The sequence below is a fragment of the Ursus americanus genome, chromosome 35 (genome assembly GCF_024610735.1).
Source record: "Ursus americanus isolate L20-20 chromosome 35, mUrsAme1.1.p, whole genome shotgun sequence".
NCBI lineage: Eukaryota > Metazoa > Chordata > Mammalia > Carnivora > Ursidae > Ursus > Ursus americanus.
In genome coordinates this window covers 5,061,296-5,085,850 of record NC_142161.1, presented here as the reverse complement: position 1 = coordinate 5,085,850, position 24,555 = coordinate 5,061,296, and the positions used below count along the sequence as shown (strand labels likewise).

The following is a 24,555-nucleotide window of genomic DNA, read 5'->3' as shown; positions in this document are numbered from 1 at the left end:
GTAGAGAGATTGGCTTGTAATTGAGCACATTAGGTGGGGCCAAGGGCTAGGAGGAAAAATGAAGGCAAGAAGAAAAATATGGTAGAGGGGGGCAGTTTTTAAAAGGGTGTCACTAACGAGATAACATCTGATCAAAGACCCGGATGAGGGAAGGTTGCAAACCACGCAGGTGTCTGGGGGAAGGGTATTCCAAGGACAGCGAATGGCGAGAGCAATTGTCCTAATGCTGGAGCAAGCCTGTCCTGCTCCCAGCACAGCAGAGGGCCATGTGGTTGAAGTGTGGTGAGCCAGGGGAGACTGGCAGGGTACACACAACAATTTCCTTATTTGGGAGCTTTCGGCTTTTACCAATATTTTGATTTTACAAATAATGGTGCACTCAACATTTCATAAATTATTTCTCTAGCCTAGACTCCTGTAAATGGAAATCCTGGATTCAATGGATTGAAGTTCTTGATTCATCACACCAAACCGATTTCCCGGAAAGTTGTAGAGATTCCATTTCCACCCAAAAGGTATGAAGGTACTCATCTCATCCCTCGCCACCATGAAGTATGGTCCTTTAAAAATCTTTGTTAATTTGATGAGTAGCATGGTAATGCATTGTTGGTTTTGTTTAGAGTTCCTTAATTACTAATTAAGTTGAATTTTTTCATATGTTTGTCGGCCGGTTAGATTTCCTCGTTATGCTTTGTTCCTCATAAATTTTGCCCACTTACCTAATTAGAAACTATTTTTCCTGTTCATTTGCACTCTCTTTGTTAAGCTTAGTGCCCTCAATCCAGCCGCTGTAACAGAGTACCATAGACTGGGTGGCTTACGAACGACAGAAATGGACTTCCCACATTTCTGGAGGCCACACGTCTGAGCGAGGGTGGCAGCTTGGTCAGGTTCTGGTGAAAACCGTCTTCGTTTGCATATGGCTGACTTCTCACTGTGCCCTCACTGGGTGGAAAGAGAACAGGCTAGCTTGTCAGCCTTCATAGAGGGCACTCATCCCATCCCGGGGGCTCCAGCCTTAGGACCTAATTATCTCCGAAACGCTCCGCCTCCAAATACCAGCACACTTGGGGATTAGATTTCAACATAGAATTTTTGGGAAACCCGACCATTCAATCCCTAACACTTATGAAATCTCACGTGTCAGTCTCGCCCGATCCCCCCAGATAATATGAGGGCAGCTCAGGGCCATGAGAATTCTGCCTGTTCTCACTGCTCCAACCCCAGAGTGGGCGCCCGCATGCCAGTACCGTGGTGTGCAGGACCCCAGGCGCATAGGACAGGAGTTCGACTCCACATCTTGTCTCTCTCTTCTGAGGCCAACAAGACATCGTGTCTCCTTCCTCCAACGGCCCTTGCTGTCACTCGGTTCCTGCCTACTCCAACTTCAACTGTTTGCTGTTCATCTCATTAATCCTGATTTTACAGCAGTCTTCCTCATTAAAATGTGGATTCTCTTTTTCCACCTTGAGGGTCTTGTTTCTATGGTGATACAAGAGGAAGTCTGTGCAGAGGTGTTGTAACTCTCACTTACCTGGAGAGGTAGTTAAAGCTGATTGAGCTGGAGGGTCGGTGGAGATCCTGCAAATGCCTGATGGAGGTCAAAATTTGGGAGCCAAGGCCGGAGGAAAGCATCAAGAACTCCTTCCTTGTCGTTGGGATGACCTCACGTAGGCATGAAACTTTTCACACCCGTCTGACATTAACTTTAGGAATTCGATGCTGTTTTTCATGTATCGCCTTAGACAGTTGGTGGGAGACAACTTTTTAAACAACTCGATCAACTTTTTCAAACCACTTGGTCAAACAAAAAGGGTATTATATGGCAGCCTCAGGATGATAAAGGATTACTGGGAGCTTTCTCTTTATAAATGAAAGAGGATTTAAGCAATTTCTCATGGGAAAGGTAAACAAATAATAGAGAGAAGTTCGGCAGCATAATTTATAAAAATGGTTCTACCGCAAAGTCTAGTCCTCTGCATGCCATAAAACAGTGTTCAAGTGTCATTTTCAACAACAAAAATCATACCATGACTCTCATACAAATAAAAAAAGGAACAGGTGTCAAAATCTTATTCAACTACTTAATTAATAATGAGAGAACTAATAAGATGTTACGACTAATTCAAAGAACATTTGAGGGGCGCCTGGGTGGCTCAGTCATTAAGTGTCTGCCTTTGGTTCAGGGCATGATTGAGCCGGCGTTCTGGGATCGAGCCCCGCATCAGGCTCCTCCGCTGGGAGCCTGCTTCTTCCTCTCCCACTCCCCCTGCTTGTGTTCCCTCTCTTGCCGGCTGTCTCTCTTTCTGTCAAATAAATAAATAAAATCTTTTTTTAAAAAAAAAGACTAATTCAAAGAACATTTGAGAAGCTAGGTTTTCATAGGGAATGTTAGAATAAGATTTGGGGGTTAGACACAAAACCGCTTAACGGCTTAACGGCTTAACGTCCGACGAGACAATAAGCCATCACCTTTGGGATCGTCTGTTCTAATCGGCAGGATGATTTGCATCTCTAACAGACAGAAACCTACACATTAACCTTTGCTCTGAGATGACCAAAAGTCAAGCCCAGCACTGCACTGGAAATATTCTGCCAGCTCCTCTGCTTATTTCCAAGTTTCAAATGATTTTTCTGACATGGAACAAAAACAGCTTTGTAAGGGAAGGGGTAGTACGGGTGGCTCTGGAAACAAAGAAGCCAAGAAGATAGCAGAAAGTTCTGGGAGCCCACAAACTCTTCCTCCTGACTCAGGAAGACGAGCAACTACCAGCAGTCCCCCATACCAGGAGTGAGCTAGGGGGGCGCCTGGGTAGCACAGTCGTTAAAGCGTCTGCCTTCGGCTCAGGGCGTGATCCCGGCGTACCAGGATCAAGTCCCACATCGGGCTCCTCCGCTATGAGCCTGCTTCTTCCTCTCCCACTCCCCCTGCTGTGTTCCCTCTCTCGCTGGCTGTCTCTCTGTCACATAAATAAATAAAATCTTTAAAAAAAAAAAAAAAGGAGTGAGCTAGGACTCACTGAAATGGCACCGCTTGGTCCCCCCCACCTGCCCCCACAGGGAGGGTGAATGTAGGCACTAAAAGGAAGAAGCCATCCTTCCTCTCCCCAGACACTGGGAGGGAAATAATTGCACGGAACACCTGCTCCAGGCAAGAAGCCCATAGCCCCCTGGCAGAGTCCCAAACACAGAATAACAGGAAAAGGACTTGTCATGGGTGCGGAAGTGTTTTGAGATCTGTGGAGCCAGATGTGATAGATCAAGTGCTCTGGCTTCAATTTGCCACTGGAGGTACTGAAGAGACACACGAGAGAATAACTGGCAGCTCAAAGACCCCAAGGGGGTAGGAAGAGAAGCCTAGCCAGAGCAGAGGTGGGAGCCATCTTGGCTTAGGGCAGAATGGGGGAGGACACCCTGCACCGAGGAGCGGGGGCGGGGGTGGGGGTGAGGAAAAGAGAGACCTTCTCACAGACAAATTCATAAGACAGCAGGAAGGATGAAATGTGGGAGTTCCCAGATCATTGTTTCTGCCTCCTCTGTGAAGGTGGAGGGTGGAATGGAAGGGGACTTGAGAAGATTGACGTTATGGGCTAAACTCCGTCCCCTTCTCCAAATTCCTATGGTGAAGTCCTAACCCCTAGCACCACAGAATGAAGGCATATTTGGAGACAGGGTCTTTAAAAGATAATTAAGGTTAAATGATGTCTTTTTTTTTTTTTAAGATTTTATTTATTTATTTGACAGAGATAGAGACAGCCAGCAAGAGAGGGAACACAAACAGGGGGAGTGGGAGAGGAAGAAGCAGGCTCATAGCGGAGGAGCCTCATGTGGGGCTCGATCCCAGAACGCCGGGATCACGCCCTGAGCCGAAGGCACACGCTTAACCACTGTGCCACCCAGGCGCCCCAAGGTTAAATGATGTCTTTGGGAGTGAGCCCTAACGAATATGACTGGTGTCTTCATAAGGAGAGATTAGGACACAGACACACACTGAGGAAAGACCACGTGAAGCTAGAGGGAGGAGGCGGCCATCTGCAAAGCAAGGAAGGGGGCCTCAGAAGAAATCAACCCTGCTGACACCTTGATCTCAGACTTCTAACTTCCAGAACTGGGAGGGGAAAAATATTTGTTTTTTCAAAATACGTTGAAAAGAAAGGGAGGATGTTCCTGAGTGAGACCACGTAGAAAGATGGCCAGGTGATATTAAAGGGCAAAATTATATTGGAAGGTGGGACATCAGAGAAAGAAAAATCTTGTCCGATCCAGAAATGAATGCGTCTCGTCTGTTTGCGGGACTCCCTAAAATGACCTCTAGTAAATGGATGAGCTTCAGTCTAAAACATGAGCGTGAGAAGCGCTGAGCCAGAATGCAAGATGGCGGTGAATTCACTCAATAAATATTTATTGAGTATCTTTTATACGCAAAGTGTTCATGGCCATGAACACGACAGACAAGGTGCCTGGTCTTATGGAACCTACATTTGAATGAATAAAGTACATAATAAACAAGCAAAGAAGTACAAACAATAAGGTCAAAGAGTTAAAAATGCTGTGAACAAAACAATGTGGACAGTGTCTGCCATGGGAAGTGGGACAGGTGGGAGCATCATTACACAGGTGGTCAAGGGAAGGTTCTCAGAGAAGGTTCTATTTGAAGCTGAAAGATAAAAATAAACAAACAAACAAAAACAGGAGCAGATAGAAAGTATCCTGCTCAATTTCCAGTTTCATTGGGAAGGGTGGAAGGGAGGGAGGAGGAGGTAAAGCCTTAGGGATGATAAGGGAAGGGACTCATCTAGGGCTGAGGCTTCCAGGTCAAGGGAACTGCTCAAATATCACTACCAGACAGGATGAGCCCAGATGGGGAGTCTGCAACCATGTTTATTTCCAAATGAGAAATTTCAAACATCTTGCTTTCTTTCTCATTTCCTGAGCAAGCTTCCCTGTATGATTCTGGACCCTAAGGCTCCCCACCTCCATATTCTCCACCAAGCCCCCAGTTGCACACCAAGGACCATGGCCCCACTCTCTGGACAGTCTGCTTCACAGCTTAGGAGAGTAGCCGGCTACCACGATGTTCTTGCCGGTGATGTAGCTGGCGTCTGGAGAGCACAGGAAGCACACGATCCCTGCACATTCTTCGGGCTCCCCAAAGCTGAAGGTAAGAAAGCAGAACTGAGGTCACAGCCCGTGCCATGTTAAACTCCGACTTCAGTTTCTGCTGGCCCAGAGCGGGCCCAGTATTGACCCTAAAGCCCAATACCTCACAGAATTCTAGTCAAATCAGGTTCCTGGGAAGGTCATGGTGGGCTCAGCAGGACCATGCCCACCCTCTAGCCCTTAGCCCCACGCTGTGCCATTCTCAGACTTCAGCAAGGGGGAACAGCCAGCAGACTGGAAAATCCAGTCTCTGTCTCTTCTTGAAATTAAACTTTGCTTCAGGGCAGCCGCAGACCATTAAAGCCCCAAGCCTCACATACCACTGTAATCCATAGATGTCACTGAAGTCAGGTAGCAAGTATGGCAATGTTTTCTCCTAAGGAGAGATTTCAGAGTCAGGGTTAGGCAGAAGGACTGTTGGTGCGCGTAGGGCAGGGGTGGTGGGAAGGGCATTGTGGCAGATCGACGCCTCCGTGGAGGATAACCCTGTTTAGAAGAGAGGAGTAGGGCAGAACTTTGCTTTGCTCCCTACTGAGAACAGAGACCCCATTCTGCAGGAAAGTGAGAGGCCGCTAGTGCCAAAGGCTGCAGGGCAGAGCCTCTGAATGATGGGCCTGGACTGAGGTGGTAATCCAAGCTTGCAGGTGTCTGTAGGCCCTGGGAGGCTGGCCAGGGAAGGGACCAGTGGGGACCGGGGGGCGGGGGTTGGGGAGCAAAAACTGATCCTCACCACTTGGCTAAATTCAGTCTTGATTATTCCTGGCACCAGGCAGTTCACTCGGATGCCTTTTGGGGCCAGCTCCACAGCCAGAGACTTACAGAGACCCAACAGTGCCGTTTTGCTGGTGTTGTAGACTCCCAGCTTCTGAAAAGGGAAGGCTGTAGACAGAGAGGATTGGAATTGGCAGGAGGAAATGTCACCTGAACAGCCGGAGCTGTGATTCTGGGTCTCAGCCTAAGAAGATGCACTTGATTTTGGCCCAAGCTAAAATCCCTTCCGCCACCTCTCCCCATCTACAGTCATTTCAAGGGGTGAAGTTCTGAGATAGAGGGCCTTGCCCAGGCTTAGAGAAATGCCAGAGAGTCACTGCCATATGTGTCCAAGCTTGAAACGGAGAAAGCCACACCATGCTTCCAAACATTCAGCCAGGAAACCGGAATGAGGAAATCCCGGGACTCAGAACTTGCTTTACCATAAACTGTGTGTACCCTGGGCAAACGGCTTAACATCCTTGGCTTTCAGAAACATTTTGGCGAAGTGAGATTATAATCCCAAATCTGCAGCCATCAAGTTCATCTCAACTCCCATCCATAGCCAGTTCTCCCCCACCCCACTGTAGGGCCTCCCCGGAAACAAGACTCCACTGCCCCTCACCCAGCCCCATCCAGAGGGTTTTACACTCACTGGTATTGGCACATAGGCCACCATAGATGAAACCAGAACCACGGCGCCTGTCCTGTAAGGAGAAAGATGGATGGGATGAGTTGACAGGTGAGTCCAACAAGAGCCCAGACGAGCCAGGAAATTGTACTTTCACAGTAAGAGGAAACCAGCTCAAGATTCATAAGATGAGAGACTACCTGGAACACTAGGGAGAAGCTAGTGGACACTAAGGTCAATGGCGGGATCAGTGCTACCTAGGGCGGGGACCCAAAGCTGAGAGGCAGCACTTCCCCAGTAATGCTTCTGAGCAATGCTTCTGAGCCACAGACCCCTGTGAGGTCAGTGTGCCACCGAGCTGTCCCAGCCTGGCCTGCTTCCAGGCACCTCAGGATGCAGAAGAGCCAGGCTCTGCAGGTGACCTGAGGAGAAGCAAAGGCCACAGTGCCTCTAACCAGAAGGGAAACCAGTGAGATGGCTCACAGAGGGGGGCTGGAGTCAAGGGACCAGAGCTGGGGCTCCAGGTGACTGCCTTCTGGACCCTTCTTCCCTGCAGCTGCCACCACAGGGGCAAGGTCCCTGCATTCTCTGAGATCAAAAGAGCAAAGGCCCATGACAGGTCCTCTGAGGACCTGGAAGGCAGGCTCTTCCCCCTCCCAGCAAATGTTTCTCTTCTTCACAATTGTCACATCCCGTGGGAAAGAGGGTAGGTGTGGGAACGGAGAACATTTCCCAAAGGACACACCTCCCACTTCTCCCGCCACCCTCCACTTCCTGGGCCCCTGCCCAAGTACTTCCTGTGGGGTAGAGGACACCCCAGGGCCCACCAGCCCCTCCGTGACGCACCCCCTGTTTTCCATGTGGGGCAGCAGCTGGCTCAGCAGCAGGGCCGGGGACTTCACATTCACGTCCAGGATCTGAAATCAGAGCAGAGACAGAGGAGAGGGAGAAAGGAGGTCTGTCCAGTGCCCATTCTCACTGGTCACTTGGAGACCTGTGGCCAGAGCAGGACCCAAGCCTCAGAGCTTGGGTTCTGCTCTTTGGCTGTGTGCGAGGGACAGGGTCCTTCAGGAGAAGGACTCTGAGGGCCTGTGTCAGATTCTCAGGTTCCTGTCCTGCCCAGGTCACAGGGCAACCTCCAACAAGCTGTGGTTTGGGAGACCCTCCCGCTGCCGGTCCCCACACCACCTCTCCCCAGTCAACATGGCCCTCCAGAGAGGAGACAAGGTCAGCAGAGGAGGCAGGTCAGGACTGTGCAGACCCCTCTCAGGGGACCTTCAGGACAGCAGGGGCAGGAGGGCAGTGGCAACAGGAGCCCCTACAGAGCTTGGTGGATTCCAGCTGGGACGGCAAGTCTGGATGGGGTCCCTCCTCTCAGCTGTGTCTGCGACAGCCAGACTGAAGGGATCAGAGTGGGTACCTGTGAGTCCAGACTGGGACAACCTCAGAACTCTTCACCATGGACAGACCAGAAATCTTTTCTGGCATCTCAGAACTTTGTAGCAGTGGCCAGCACAAGGAGAGTCAACAGAGGAGAGGCTGCTGGTGCCTGGCACACGTGGGCCATGGTAGTGTCTGTTGAGCTTCCTGAGGAGTGGTTCGACCCAGGTGAGCTCATCCCCCACCCATCAGAGTCAGTAGTGACAGGAGTATGAGGGACCTTAGGTACTATGTGTGTCTGTGTGGGCACGCGTGCATGTGTGCGTGCAAAAATGGTGGACGGAGAACCACGCAGGCTGTGTAAGATCCTACCCCAGTCCTCACCTTGTCCCACACCTGCTCACTGGCCCCCAGAGTGCTCCCCACCAAAGGGTTGACCCCTGCCACGCACACCAGGAAGTCGACGCCCCCACAATGTTCCAGGGCCTGTGGAGGAAATGACAGGATGTGGGGTGAAGGAATGGAGTAAAGAGTTCCCAGAAGCCTCTCTCCTTCCCCAGCCAGACTGATCACCCAGAGCTAAGTAAGTAACCCCATCCTGCCTGCGGCCGTCCTGGAGCAGAGTCGGACCTCAGAGATCAGAGGTTGAGTGAAATATTTGTTTCTCACCTCCCTGGAAGCATCTAATTTCTGCCCCACAAGATGCCTGGTTGGTAGTTGGGCTCCCAGGCCAGATCTTCACTCATAGGGGTCACTGCTTCTACTCTGCCCCTTCTTTCAGCTCTTAGATTTCTAATCAATTCCTCTTCCCTTCTCCCTCCACTCTGGAAACCCTCCTTTGTTCACACATACAAGAACCCAGTCACCATTTCACACTCGATTTGCTTCACAGTTCACCCCTTCCAGGACTGTGGCGTGAACTGATTTAATCCAGACTTGGACTCTAGCGGGCTCCCCAACGCAACACCTGGCGTGCGCTAGGGCTGCACTGCTCAAACTCTAACAGGTATACTCACCTGGGGTCTCGTTAAATGCAATTACAATTCAGCAGCTCTGGGGAGATCTGAGATTCTGGGTCCCCAGCAAGTTCCCAGGACATGCCCCACTGCTGGTCATCAGACCACCCTTCGATAGCAAGCCTCTAGTCTAGACCATGTGAGGTCCTTCCTGCCAGGAGCATATCTTCTAGCCACACCGGTGGTGCATTTGTTTTTACTGCTTGAGCAGGACCCTATCCTGGGCCACATGTGTTGTTGGCCTAGACACCAATGCTAGAGACCTCAGCCCCCTCCCGCCGGTGCTGAATCTGCCTGCCCCCATCTGCCACTCACCGTGGCCACCAGGCGCTCCCGGTCCTCGGCCTTCCCCACGTGGCACACGGTGCCCGTCACGCTCAGCCCCTCCCCCTGCAGCTCGGCCACTGCCCGGTCCACGTTCTGCTGCTTCCGGCTGCTGATGACCACATGGGCCCCGTCCTCAGCCAGGCGCCGGGCGATGGCGAAGCCGATCCTAAGGGCAGAGATGGCTTTGGTGGCTTCAGAACCCCCCTCCCCCATCCTCCCTCTAGAAGCCTGATCATGAGACACAAATTGAGTTCCACAGTATGGCCCAAGAGCTGCTTCTAAATCCTTTTGAGCAGGGAGGAAGAACAATTGAATCCTACTACCTACGGGGCCTTCACCAAGGCTACTCCATTTAAATCTCACCATGTATAACAATCATATTTTATAGGTGGGAAAATTTTCACATTAATTTTATTAAAGGGAGGTTTTAAAAAGAGCATTTGTGAATGCGCTGGGCACCCAGCCTCAATTGTAGAGAGTCTCCAGCTGCCTGGCATTTTCTCCCTTGGTTCTAGCCACAGGCCTCTGATAGGAATTACTCTCTCTAAGCCCAATAGATTTCTTCTGCTCTGGAGTGGAAACACTTTCATGCTGAAAAAGACGTTCTGTCCCCTCTGCATCTCCTTACTTTAAGAGGTCCGAAGCTGCTCTGGTGGGGGCTGGCTGAGCCCCGGTAACGAAAGGGCAGAAGGCATATTTCTCCTGTCTCGTGGAAACTCTCTGGGCAGCTTGGCATTTTGGATGTATTCATTTGTTATGAAGGCTGGGCACTGGGAGCACACACAAAGATTTAAAACATCATTGGGGGGGGGCGCCTGGGTGGCACAGCGGTTAAGCGTCTGCCTTCGGCCCGGCGTTGTGGAATCGAGCCCCACATCAGGCTCCTCCGCTATGAGCCTGCTTCTTCCTCTCCCACTCCCCCTGCTTGTGTTCCCTCTCTCGCTGGCTGTCTCTCTCTCTGTCGAATAAATAAATAAAATCTTTAATAAATAAATAAATAAATAAGTAAATAAAATAAAACATCATGGGGGTCTGGGAAGCCTGGAAAGATTAAGCAGTTCTAAAATTGAATGGTCCAAATTAGTGATGGTAACGACCTTGAAAGGTCAAAAGGAAGACGGTGCCCCCAAAACACTCAACACCAGAAGCCTCCCTTCCTCCCGCCTGCGGTAATGACTCATTACAGATCGTGGCTCCTTATGGCAGTTAGGGGAGGAGCGGAATTGGAGAGACACTGAATGAAATGTGACGAAAGGAGAGGTTCATCTATAAAAGGTCTCTGAGTTGGTCTGCAGGTGTTGCCCCGCCCATTGCCCTGGTGCCAGTGGGCATTCTGCAGCCAGTGAAACCCCCGAGTCTGAGAGGCAAGTGGGTTTTGGGCTTCTCCCTGGTAGACCAGGCCCCTAAAAGACCACAGTGATGTGCCTACAAAGGACAGGGAGAGAGGGCTGTCTTGATGATAACAAGTTAAATGTCTTCGGGTTACCCAGCAAGTACGTGGCAGAGCCTAGATTCCAACACTACTCTGAGTAACTCAGAAGCAGCTGGTTTTCTAACTACATCCTTTTTGGAACTCAGAAACCAGATGTTTTAGGGAGAGTTGCTGAGATTTGGAGTTGATTGTAAATGCTGGAGCTGTGGGGGTGTCAGGCAGGGATGTATGAGGAGGGCGCTGACTGCAGAGCCCGCACTGGGATGGGGACACAAACATCCTGTGATATGCCTGTGAAGCATTCCCATCCGCTCACCCCTTTGTGGACCCAGTGATCACAGCCACTTTCTCAGCCAGGGCACAGCTCCTGTCTGCCCTGTTGCTGCTCATTCTTGCTGAGAGAGGCACCGAGGAGCGACGAAGACCCCTAAAGGCCCAAGACGCAGCTCTGAACATGGCAGTCATGGTTTCCCTCTGTCTGGACCCACGCTGAGGAGGAACCTGGGATGACAAACACACCAAGAAATACATTAGGATCTGTGTCTCCATGCATCCTTCAAACTTCCCAAGGACGTACAGAGCTGCTCGTGCCTTTCCACGACCCTTCCGTGAAGGGCTTCCTCACGGTGGTGAATCACCCCACTGCAGCAGATGTGGGCAGCCATGGTGCTGGGCTGCTGGTAGACGCCTGAGTGATTCTTGCCTGACGCCTCCACACCCTAAACGAGGAATATCACCGTAGTCTTCTTAGAGTCAGCTTTGTACTTCCCTCCACACATCCATTCTGCCACAGAGACTCCGCTTTGACCTTTTCCTCTACTTTCCCCAGCCTGCTGCAGCCACCTGGCCCAAGCTCTTGTCATCTCCCCGATCTGCCACAACCTCTCTCCTCTCCTCCCCGCTCCCCACTGAAGCAACAGCCTCACCCCACGCATCATCACAAATGACTCTCACCAACTGTAGATAAAAGTCCAACCACACTCTTCTGGTTCCTGAACTTTCGTGGGGTCTCTACCCTCACGCCTCCTTCCCACTGTTCTGGTCCACCGGCCCAAAGATCCCACGGCACCTGTGCCATTGTGATGGCATCGGCGACACCGCGTTTCTGCAACAATTTTCTCTCACCCCACATCTTTCACTTCCTTCTGGGGAGATCAAGGAACAACTGTGTGAGGCTGGCCCTGGAGATGGCCCTGGGAAACAATGTAGGGGAGTGGAGGGAGGGGGGAGAGAGACGGAAGGGAAGATCATCCCTAAGGGGTGCATTATCACAGGGGTTACCTCGATGGGGAACTGAAGGTCAATCCTGCTGAAGATCTGAGCAAGAATTTTGAGTTTCAGAGTTATCCCACCCAAAAGACAAGGACACCAGGGACTTAGGGGGACCAACCATTCCAGTTTTCCAGGACTGCAGGTTTTAGCCCTGGAAGACCCATATTCCATGAAAGTGCTCAGTCCTAAGCCAACCAGGGTATTCAGGTCATCTCATGAGAGTATATTTCCAACTCCTGTCAGTCGTTCGTGGAGGACGGCTCCTGGGCAGCATTAATTCCATAGCATTTTCAACCTGCCCCACCTGTGCTCAGAAACCTTCAGGAAAAGTCATAGCTGCTTCCTGTTGGACATTGGGTTTTCATGGACAGAAAGGTGAGCGCCCGGGGGACATAAGCAGGACACCGATAGCATCTGTTACAGATGTCACATTTATTGACCTTTATGTCCTAAGCATAGTGCTATGCACTCTACGTGATTTTTTTAAAATTTAATAGTCATGATTGCATTTTGAGTTCATGGCAGTTACTCTCCACATATTGCAGAACTGCAAACTGAAACAAAGAGACAAATTGCTCAATCTCTCACCAGAAAGAGAAAAGCTTAGGTTCAAAACCAAGTCTACCGAATATAGTTCGCAATTTTAATATCTAAATTCTACTGCCTTCTCTGACTTCCTCAGGGAGAGGCTACTTGTTCTGAGCCCACAGAACTTATATATTTGTCTTGGCTACGCTCAAACTTTAAAAATAAACGTATACTTACCATATGACCAACAATTGTACTCCTGGGCATTTATCCCAGAGAAATGAAAACATACGTCCATACAACATCAGGCACATGAACATTTATAGAAGCTTTATCCGTATTAGCCAAAGCTGGAAGTGACTCAAAAGTCCTTCAATGAATGGTTGAGTCAAGTGTGATACCTCTACCTAGTGGTATAAAATTAAATATATTTGATCTCCATCCTTGATCGCTGGCACAGAGCTCCTAAAACCCTTGGGATTTTTTGAGTGATAGGGGTATCTTTTGTTATTCATAAGGAGCCCCTTTCTAATCACACACTGAGTTCATGCTAGTAAGGTGACTTAAGGTGGGGGTCCTGGGCAGCCTCAGGGTGAGGCTGGTCACCAGAAAGACCAAGTGATGAGAAAGTTGGAACCAACAGCTCCACCCACCCACCTCAGGAAGAGAGAGGGGGCCGGAAGAGGAGCTCTATAAAAACTCTTGAATAATGAGATTCAGAGAGCCTCCAGTAAGAGGTATTGAAAATACACACACACACACACACACACACACACACACACACTCACCTGTACCTTGCCCTATACGTTAATTTCCTATGGCTGTTCCTAAGTTGTATCCTTTTTCATAAACCAGTCAATGTAAGTAAACAAAGCATTCTCCTGAGCTCTGCAGGTCATACTAGCAAATCATCAACCCTAAGAGGGAGGTTGTGGGGATTCCCGATTTATAGCTGGTTGGTCGGAAGCGTGGGTGGCTTGGGACTTGTAATTGGTGTCTGGACTAGGGGCAGTCATGTGGGACCAAACCCTTAAATCTCTGACATCTGAGGCTAACTAGTTAATGTCACAATTGAATTACGTTATTGGGCACCCAGCTGGTGTTGAGGAATTGGTTGGTGTGAGAAAACACTCTAGAGCAATAAAAAGAAACAAACTACGGATATGTGCAAGAATTTGGATGGAGCTCAAGGAAATTATGCCGAGTGAAAAGGCAATTCCGTTAATATAGCATTCTCGAAAGGACAACGTTATGCATATGGAGAAGAGATTTGTGGTTGCCAGGGGTTAGGGATGGGGGTTGGGGGAGGCAGATGGGTGTGGCTCCAAAGAGTTAGCACGAGGGATCTTTGTGGTGATGGAACAATTCTGTCTCTCAGTCGTGGCGGTGGCTTCACAAATCTGCATGGGATAACAGCCCAGCATCACCCACACAAATGATGGCCTATGAAACTGGTGAAATCTGAGTAAGGTCTGTGGATTGTATCCGTGTCAGTTTCCTGGTTTGAATACTCAACTATCATTTAGAAGATGGATAGGAAATAGGAAATTTTGGTTGAAGGGTACACAGGACTTCTCTGTACTGTTTTTGCAACTTCCTCTGAACTTCAAACTGTTTCAACCTAAAAGCTTTTATTTTTTATTTATTTATTTATTTTTAAAGATTTTGTTTATTTATTTGACAGAGAGACAGGCAGCGAGAGAGGGAACACAAGCAGGGGGAGTGGGAGAGGAAGAAGCAGGCTCCCAGCTGAGGAGCCCGATGTGGGACTCGATCCCGGAACGCCGGGATCACGCCCTGAGCCGAAGGCAGATGCTTAACGACTGCACTACCCAGGCGCCCCTCAACCTAAAAGCTTTTAAAGAACTTCACTTGGCTTCGACTCGTAGAAAACAACGGAACCAAACTCTATAGGAGAATAAAATACAAATTCATCAATTGGGGCTATTCTTATATTTCTAGAATCACTTTAAAGCAACTGTTCATGGGGCAACTACGTGGCTCAGGCAGTTAAGCGTCTGCCTTCGGCTCAGGTCATTGTCCCAGGAGCCTTTGCCTCAGCCTGGGCCTCTCTGCTCAGTGGGGAGCTTGCTTCTCCCTCTCCCTCTGCCGCTCCCCCTGCTTGTGCTCTCTCTGTGTCAAATAAATAAATATTTTTTTAAAGCAACTGTTTATTAAAGAAGACATCTACTCTGTAATACGTACTCCTGCCTCTTAATAAGCGAAGCACATCTTTCATCATTAGTCTTTACAATTGGACCGAGCGGGGAATAAGGCCCAAGCTTGGCTGTTGAGACTGAGCAGGCGCCTGGGCTCTGGGAGATGAAGTGAGACAGAGTGAGCACAGGGCAGAAGAGGTGAGGAAGCCCCTGTGAATGGAGTGGGGTGGAGCTTGAAGCCACTAGTCCCCTCATCTTGGTAGGTAGGGCTGAGAATGCTCCAGGCACAGAGTCTAGTCAGAGTGCGCCTGACGTGGGATAGAGAGGTGGCCAGCCGCGACAGAGCCGAAGGCCTGGGTAAAGTGGGACGCTGAGCTAAGACCATGGGATCTGGGGCTTTCTCTGATGGACCAAAAAAAAAAGCTCATGGAGGTTTTTAGAAATCAATAATTTTTATCGCAATGATGGTCATCACAGTCAAGGAGGCATAAATTTCATGTGAGGCCCTACTGACTGAGATAGCTAATTATTGTTTCTCCGGTGTTCACTGTTTGGTTTGAATCCCTATGCCATTTTCCGAGTGGTCTGTCCCGGTCTTTCTACCACTATTAAGCCCCTACACAAGTAGAGAAGTAATATAGAGAGCTAACCTAACCTTTCTTAGGGAGCAACATCATAGGACTCTGAGACTAGGTAAGTTCACATCTATATTCAACATAAAACTTGAAACAACCAGGTACTTTCTACTTACATCTGTGGGTTTCGAAACAAGTTCAATCTTGATCTCAAGGAGTTCTATGGACTGAATGGTGTTCCCCTCCAGCCCCCACATCCATACATTGAGGCCTTACCCTCCATTACTTCAGAGTGTGACTTGGGAGTGGAGATGGGGCCTTTAATGAGGTGGTTAAGTTAAAATGAGGCCCCTAGGGTAGGCCTTAATCCAGTCTGACCGCTGTCCTTATAAGAAGAGGACATTTGGACGCACAAAAGAGACATCGGGGATGCGTGCACAGAAAGAAAAGGCCACGGGAGGACACAGTGAGAAGGCAGCCATCTGCAAGCCAAAGAGAGAGGCTTCAGGAGAAACCAAATCTGCCAACACCTTGAGCTTGGATTTCCAGCCTCCAGAATTGTGAGAAATAAATTTCTGTTGTTGAAGCCCTCCATCTGTGGCATTTTTGTTATGGCAGCCTAGTGGATTAATACTAGAAGAAACCTCAATAATATTCCATAACAACTTATATTATTACCTGTTAATCTCCCTCCACCTTCCTTTTAACAAAAAAGCTACACTACAGGTTTCTGACAGGCCAGAAGAATCCCAGGAGATAGAGAATAGAAAGGCAGGGCACCTGGGTGGCTCCGTTGGTTGAGTGTATGACTCTTGATCTCAGTCCAGGTCTTGATCTCAGGGTCATGGGTTTGGGCCCCATGTTGGAGAATACTTAAAAAGAAGAAAAAGGAGGAGGAGGAGAAGAAAAAGGAGGAGGAGGAGGAGGAGAAGGAGAAGGGGAACGGGAAGGAGAAGGAGAAAAGAAGAAGAGGAAGACAATGGACAACTGTGAGCCTCAGACTCATGAATTTGAAGAGAGCAAAGGTGTCTCTGATGATGCAAGTGAGATGAGATGGGCTGGGCTTCCACAGATTGGGGTGGGGTCAGAAAGCCAAAGTTATATGCCAGGAGGCAGAAAAAAAAAATCATATCCATGTTTTCATACTCCATCCCTCGTCTTCTGACACTGATCATGGAACAAAATATATGTCCCTATTTTTGATCCAGAAAATGTGGTCACTATTGCTGTATCTCCTTCTCCCAATGAGAATGGTGTGACCAGGAGCAGCTGGTCTGCATCCACAGGCATTCATGTGATCTAATATTTCACATTCCCACTCTTGGACTACGCCTAGCATCAGGGTGATTCATCCTCTTTGTTTTCAAAGACCAAGAATCCAAAAGAACCATGAGAACATATAGCGGCTTGTATGTTCTGAGAAATATGCATATTTGTTTTATGCATGCTATGTATTTTACATATGCATAAATACACAAATATGTATTTTTTATTATGTATCTTTGTGTGTTGTATGTTAGTAGATCTGGAATAACCCAACTGGGATTTTCTGGGGTTCTGCAAAAATCTTGACATCCACCTAAAAGGTTTTACATATAAAAATAGATTTATGGGGGTGCCTGGGTAGCGCAGTCATTAAGCGTCTGCCTTCGGCTCAGGGCGTGATCCCGGCGTTTCGGGATCGAGTCCCACATCGGGCTCCTCCGCTGGGAGCCTGCTTCTTCCTCTCCCACTCCCCTGCTGTGTTCCCTCTCTCGCTGGCTGTCTCTCTGTCACATAAATAAATAAAATCTTTAAAAAAAATAGATTTATGAACAGGGACCTTTATTGTCTTATTTGTAACAGGTGAAAAAATAGATAAAATTTAAGTGCTGAATATGGTATGTTACTTGATGGGATATATGCAGCTGTTAAAAAATGGTGTTTATAAGTAGTTTGTAATAATATGGAAATGCGTCAGTTAAAATGCTAGCTGAAAAATCACAACACAAACTTCTATGTACAGAACAACTGAAATTATATTAACATAAAGGTCTACATAGAAAAATGCTTGAAAGTAAATAAGCTGTGATGGAATTAAAGTGACAGATTAAATATGTACTTCAGCCTTCCCCTTCACCACAAATCACTAGATGAAAAGATATGTTTAAGGGGCGCCTGGGTGGCACAGCGGTTAAGCGTCTGCCTTCGGCTCAGGGCGTGATCCCGGGGTTATGGGATCGAGCCCCACATCAGGCTCCTCTGCTATGAGCCTGCTTCTTCCTCTCCCGCTCCCTCTGCTTGTGTTCCCTCTCTCTCTGGCTGTCTCTATCTCTGTCAAATAAATAAATAAATAAATCTTTAAAAAAAAAAAAGATATGTTTAAGAGAGAAAGAAAAAAAATCCAAAGCAATAAGGTTAAAAAGCAAACTTTATAGAAATTATGAGGAATTCTTGAAAGATAGGTAGGCTCACCTTGCAAGTGAAAATACAGTCCAACTTGCCTTCAGGGGAGGATAGTAAAAGGCAGGAGCGAGCTGCAGGTGCTCCAAGCTCGGAGGCAACAGACAGAAAGAGTAGGGGAGGTCTGGGCAATTGTCAGGACAGAAGTACTTGCATTTGGAGGAGCCCAGGCCATTAGAGCTTTTCTCCAAATCATTGCCATTTTGCCAAGCACCTCTTGAGAAAAAGCATCAACGTGGAGAGGGTAATCATAAGAAGGCCAGAAGCAATTTGGATTAACCCAATAAAAGGAATGAAAGAAGAAAAAAAAGCATCACGAAAAGCGCAAAATAAGATTTTAGGAATAAGTCTGAAAGTATGTGAATGTTCACAATAAATGAGCATGGATTAAATTCATCTATTAAAAGATGGAGTTTCTCGAATCAAATCTTTTTAAAGTCCGGCTAACTACAGCTCACAAGAAATACAGCTAGAACAAAACGGCATAGGAAGATTGACAAGAAAGGATGAGGGGCGCCAGGGTGGCTCAGTCTGTTGGGTGTTCGACTCTTGGTTTTGGCTCAGATCATGATCTCGGGATTGTGAGATCCAGCCCATATGGGGCTCCACGCTCAGCGGGGAGTCTGCTTCAGATTCTCTCTCTCTGCCCTTCCCCCCTCTCACACATGCTCTGGCTCTAAAATAAATAAATAAATCTGTTTTTTAAAAAAAGGAATAAATGACACAGCAGACAAATATTAAAAGGCAAACAAATACAACAGTAGTATAATTAGACAAAATATAATTTGAGACAAAAAGCCTTAAGATGGAAAATGATTAATAATTGATATTAATAAAACATATAGGAAACAAAAATTATAATAGTCATTAACCTTTAGTTTTTTTATTTTTATTTTTTAAAGATTTTATTTATTTGGGGCGCCTGGGTGGCACAGTGGTTAAAGCGTCTGCCTTCGGCTCAGGGCGTGATCCCGGCATTATGGGATCGAGCCCCACATCAGGCTCCTCTGCTATGAGCCTGCTTCTTCCTCTCCCACTCCCCCTGCTTGTGTTCCCTCTCTCGCTGGCTGTCTCTATCTCTGTCGAATAAATAAATAAAATCTTAAAAAATAAATAAATAAATATACATGTGTCCATACTGATACTAGAAAAATGACTAAATAAATAACTAAATGATGAGGATGAAATAAGCCTTCTTTCTAGAAGAATTCCAAGGAATATTTTCTTTGCATGAGCTGAAGAGGAATCCTTCCTCTCTCACCCTGAGGGTAGGCTGGACTTGGAGTCTTGCTTCCCAAGAATCAAGTGCAGGAAAGGAACGATAGTAACTTCACAGTGGAGCAACCCAGCAGACACTGCCCTAACCAAGTGATCAAGGTTCACATCGCCTTATAAGTCATGCGCCGTCATGGACGCCCTGATATGATGAGATATGAAGGGTACTTCACCTCCAGGGTATTCTTCTCCCAAGCCCAGCATCCCTGACCAATTGTGAGAAAAACATCAGACCAACCCAAACTGAGGTACATTCTACAATGTCTTTTTTTTTTTTTAAGATTTTATTTATTTATTCGACAGAGATAGAGACAGCCAGCGAGAGAGGGAACACAAGCAGGGGGAGTGGGAGAGGAAGAAGCAGGCTCATAGCGGAAGAGCCTGATGTGGGGCTCGATCCCAGATCACCGGGATCACGCCCTGAGCCGAAGGCAGACGCTTAACCGCTGTGCCACCCAGGCGCCCCATGCCACCCAGGCGCCCCCATTCTACAATGTCTTGACCAACACTCTTCAAAACTCTTAAGGTCATGAAAAACAAGAGTGAGGAAATGTCTGGGCTAGGAGGGGCTAAGGAGACACAAGGATTAATACAATATGGCATCCTGGATTGGAGCCGGCACAGTGAAGGGACATTAGTGGAAAAATTGGAGAGCTATGAATAAAGCAAATAGTTTAGTGTGATATTGTGTGTGTTCATTTCTCAGTTTGGTGAATGTGCCATTGTTTTAATTAAGATGTTAACATTAGAGGAAACCAAATGAAGAGCGCACAGGAACTCTGTGTACTGGCTTTGCAACTTTTTGGTAAATCTAAAATTATTCCAAAATAAAAAGTTAATTAAAAAAATTTTTACCAACTATGCATACCTTAGAGGATTTTGAAAATCCTCTAAGAATTCAGCAATGATTATTAAAGCTATGAATAGTAAAAATCTGCTACCAAAATTTTGTAACTTTAGCAATACATTTAGAGATTTTAGGTAACTTGTGTGAAAATTGGACTGTTCTTAAATTTTCTGAAATAATATGTTCCAGTTACACTGTGGAAACCTCTAGACACACTTCCAAGGCACCGGGATTCACAGGAGGACTCAGATGGAGTCCTCCCCTCCCTCCCACGCCTAGCCCTGCAAGAGTCCCCCTGGCATGCTCTTTGAGGATGGGGACAGTTGGTCCCATGGTGCCTGTGGCATGGCTGATACTTACTACCACAGCAGGGAGCAGGGAGTTGGGCTGATATCTCTGGTACAGAAGAAATAAGAAGGTTAGCACTTCCTCTGTCAAGGACTTGAGTCCTTGAGTCCCAGCCTTAAGACTCTCCCTGTCCATACTCTAGCCCTCCTGGTGGTAAGCAGTGCCCACCACCACACCTCCCAACCTGACCAATCTTAAGCCTTGCAGAGCAGGGATTGTGCTGAGAAGAAGCTCTGGCCTCTAGTCCCTCTAGGGGACATTGCCTCTCCAGTCTCTACAGCTCTTTGTCCCCAAGGGTATCAGTGGAGGAAATAGACAAGCGTACCTGGGGCCAATGAACTCAGGTACTTTTCTCTGATTCTTGAACAGAAGTCTGGGGCTGGAGCAATCACGAAGCTCTCCCGATCACCCTGAGTATTCTGCTATATAAGAGTTTCGTCCCGTTTCTTCCTGTCTTTCAGGACACTCCCCTTAATCTCACCCTGTTCCTGGCCCACCACACTCCCTAGCCTTTTTCTGAGTCATGAAAACATTTAAGCAAAATGTGATATCCTTAGTATCATCTGTAATATCCCTGCATAACCCCTTCCTAAGGCAAGATCCTGCCAGCTAGGTTCCCAGCTAGGTTCCCAGTAGCAAAAGGTCCTGGAGGAAGAGAGGGGTTCACTTTCCCAGGACAGTGCAGACAGAGGGGCATGGGGTAATGATTGCAGTAAGAGGGAGAGGACCCAGGATAGGGAGCACACAGTACATGGGCTGTGCGTGTGTGCACACACGAGCCTGACAGGAAGCCGTACGTATCTATTTGTTAAATAAATATTTATATATCACGCAGGAAAAGGAGAGGCAGTTTTCCAAATGCTCTTATGGCCTAGAGAGGGGGCGGAGCAGAGTCACAGATTGGAGCACTGGAGAGTTATGACCACAGAGAAATATTTCAGGAGGCTTTGGTCAATTTCAGCTAATTCTAGACTAAGCCACCAGTACCGTCTCTTCCTGATGCACATTTGTCATGGTGAATTATATGTTGCTATGAGTGGCACGTTCATAGTTCTGACATCTGTTTGGAGATTCTACTCATCCTCTGCAGCTGTCCTGATACTGAGGGCACTGTTATGCAATTTATAGGTGTTCCAGAAGTACTTAGAAATTGACAGACTGACACTGAACAGCGGGATTACACGAGCCTTAAAAATGCATTTATCTGATCTCTGAAAGTGCTGGCATCTTACATATGCCATGGACTTTTTCTATTGTGAAATATTTCTCATAAACAGCAAAGAACAGAGTCATACGGCCAACACCCACATTTCACAAATATTGACATTTTGCCCTATTTCATATTTTTTAAGTAAAACATTACAAATTGAGCAGAAACTTCCTTCTGTTCTTCTCCAAGATCCTTCTCCCCTCTCCCCCCGTCCCCAGAGGAGGCCACCGTCCTAAAGCTGTGTGCATTCTGCTTGTCCACCTTTTTACATTTTATTTTTTATTTCTTTAATTTTTTAAAGATTTAGTTATTTATTTGAGAGAGACAGAGGAAATTCAAGCAGAAGGGAAGGGCAGAGGGAGAAGCAGATTCCCCGCTGGGCGGAGAGCCCAATGCGGGGCTCGATCCCAAGACAGTGGGATCATGACCTGAGCCAAAAGCAGATGCTTAACGGACTGAGCCACCCAGACACCCACGCTTTTACGTTTTTATTACACTTACATTCAAAAATCATGGGTATCATTTTACTTGTTTTTAAGCTTTACCAAAAATAGTATTACCACACTGTACCTATCATACTGCAATTTACTAGTTTTCATCCACTTTATGTCTTTGGAATTGAAGAGCAACACTAGGGGATCCCTAGTCCCCGTTCACTTTCACTGCTCAGAACAGAGTGTTCTCACCGTATGAACACACAATTATCCGTTTTACTAAAAAGTATCACCGACCCCAATTCCCTGCTTTCCTTTCTGTTACAGTGGATGAAGTGTCAGGGCTCCCATGCAAAGCCAACGCCGCCATTTTTGCCCTGGGTCCCATTCCTTCTCACTTCCTCGAAGATACTGTCTGTACTGAATCATTTCCATTAGCTACACTCTGTATATCTTCTATGTTACAAAAAAAAATAAAAACAAAACCCAAAACTCCCTTAAAACGTGTCCCCTTCAACTATCATCCCATTTCCCCTCCTCCCTCTACAGGAAAACTCCTCAAAAAGATCACTTGTACTCATCCTCTCCCCTTGCTCTTCTGTCCTTTCTTGAAAGCAGGCCCCACAGGCTTCCATCACCGCTGCTCGCTGAAATGATCAGCAAGGCTATGGATGACCTCCACTTGGCCAAATCTAATGACCAATGCTCGGTCCTCATCTTAGCCTCTCAGCGGCATCTGACGTAATCGCTCCCTCCTCCTTGAGATGCTTCCTTCTCTTTGGTTCTCTGCAAATCTCATTGAACGCTCCTTTACTTGGTGCTTCTTTTCCTTTCCGGGCCTAAAACTGGAGCACCCTGGGGGCTCAGGCCTTACACCTCCTTTCCTGTGAACATTAATTCATTAGGGGTCTCATCCAGCCCATGGTTTCATACATCACCTGTAGACTGGCCACTCTCAAACCGGCATCTGTGGCTTCACCTTCTTGCCTGAACTCCAGACTCAAATACCAGTGAGCTGCCTACTTGACGATTATGCGTGACGTCTGATAAGCATCTCTAACTGGACATGTTTAAAACCAGGTTCTTAGCGCTCTCCCACAAGCCTACTTCTCCTGCAGGGTCACCATCTTACTAAAAGCGCCACCATTAACCCAGCTGCTTGAGCTTTGGAATCTGCACTTTGACCTCTCCCCTTCTCTCCCATCCTATGTCAGCAAATTATATCTTCTCTAACTCCAAAATACATCGGAACACATGCTCTTCTTACTACCTCCACCACCATCATCTAGAGACAAGTCATCGTCTCTTCCCTGGACTATTAGAATGGCCTACTCACTGGACACCCTGTCCCTTTCCCCTTACCCCTCTTCAGTCCACTCTCCACACGGTAGCTGGAGTAGTCCTTATAAACTGTCAGCTGTATCTTGTCATGCCTCAGCTTAGATCCTCCCGTGGTTCCCCACACCCTTCAGATGTCCTGATCAATGGCCTTCCAGGCCCTACGGACCCTGTCCTACTTCCTCTTCTGTCTCCTCTTCTATCACTCTTTCCCCCCACCTCCTCCAGACACGCTGGCCCTCTTGTTCTGCAATGACCAGATATACTCCTGCTTCAGAGCCACCGGTCAGGTGGGTCATTCTGCCTGAAAATGTCTTCACCTGGATATCCACATACCAAACACTCCCTATCAGGACAGCCTTCCTCAGCCACCCCTATAAAATACCAGCCCCCTCTATACTCTTTCTCCTTATCCTGCTTGCTTTTTCCCCCACCCATGGCACTTACCATCACCTGACATACCTGTATCTGTTTTTTGGGAATGCAAACCATCACAAGAACATCGACTTCCGTTCATTCACTGCTAGCTACTAGGTACTAAGCTAGGTATATAACAGAAGCCCAGTATTTGTTGAATGAATGAAAAAAAATGGACAAATCATTTTTCTTAAAAGTTTTATAGTTTTGCATTCTCAAAGTAGTTTTTAGGGCTCCGGAGGGGAAGGGGGTGGGGGAATGGGATAGGCTGGTAATGGGTAGTAAGGAGGGCACGTATTGCATGGTGCACTGGTGTCATACGCAACTAATGAATCATCGAACTTTTTTTTTTTTTAAGATTTTATTTATTTATTTGACAGAGATAGAGACAGCCAGTGAGAGAGGGAACACAAGCAGGGGGAGTGGGAGAGGAAGAAGCAGGATCACAGCGGAGGAGCCTGATGTGGGGCTCGATCCCGTAACGCCAGGATCACGCCCTGAGCCGAAGGCAGACGCTTAACCGCTGTGCCATCCAGGTGCCCCGAATCATCGAACTTTGCATCAAAAATCAGGGATGTACTGTATTGTGACTAACATAATATAATAAAAAATATTACTATAAGAAAAAAGAAAAACAAAACAAAAAAAGAACTAGGAAAAAAAGTAGTTTTTAATTCAGCTTCAATTTCTTTTTGTATATGGTTTGAAATAGTGATCTAATTTATCTTTTTATTTTCTATTTTTTAAAGATTTTATTTTATTTGGGAGAGAGAGAACAAGCTGGTGGGGGGAGGGGCAGAGGGAGAGGAAGAGGCAAACTCCCCACTGAGCAGGGAGCCCGACGTGGGGTTCAATCTCAGGACCCTGGGATCATGCCTTGAGCCAAAGGCAGACGCTTAACTGACTGAGCCACAGGAGCTAATTTATTTTTATGTGGAAAACCCATCATGCCATTAGTATTTACTGACTAGTCCTTCCTTTCCTCCATTGGCTTGTATAATCTCACTTCTGTCA

The 24,555-nt window shown here is 47.4% G+C and overlaps 1 protein-coding gene across 2 annotated transcripts; it reads right to left on the bottom strand.

Annotated features, from left to right (window-relative positions):
- Positions 1–4,951: 4,951 nt before the first annotated feature.
- Positions 4,952–11,161, bottom strand: LOC123795675 (dehydrogenase/reductase SDR family member 2, mitochondrial-like). 2 transcript variants are annotated; one of them, XM_087858994.1, is made up of 8 exons: positions 11,013–11,161; positions 9,253–9,430; positions 8,306–8,407; positions 7,388–7,458; positions 6,566–6,617; positions 5,891–6,025; positions 5,481–5,536; positions 4,952–5,155 (listed from the first exon to the last, which is right to left on the bottom strand). In XM_087858994.1, exons 1-8 carry the CDS (start codon positions 11,159–11,161, stop codon positions 5,044–5,046), a joined length of 855 nt encoding a protein of 284 aa, XP_087715120.1. In that variant the 3' UTR covers positions 4,952–5,043. The 2 variants fall into 2 exon arrangements, with proteins under 2 accessions (XP_087715120.1, XP_045658525.2); XM_045802569.2 differs by lacking the exon at positions 5,481–5,536 and having other exon boundaries at positions 5,853–6,025; positions 11,013–11,152.
- Between the last annotated feature and the right edge of the window lie 13,394 nt (positions 11,162–24,555).

Excerpts from the sequence above, each read along its gene's own strand:
- LOC123795675 (XM_087858994.1), bottom strand. The coding sequence starts at position 11,161 with ATGACTGCCATGTTCAGAGCTGCGTCTTGGGCCTTTAGGGGTCTTCGT. Across the intron at positions 7,459-8,305 it reads GTGAGCAGGTGTGGGACAAG|ATCCTGGACGTGAATGTGAA; the intron begins GTGAGGACTGGG and ends CTCTGATTTCAG. Across the intron at positions 5,537-5,890 it reads AGACTGAATTTAGCCAAGTG|GAGAAAACATTGCCATACTT; the intron begins GTGAGGATCAGT and ends ATCTCTCCTTAG.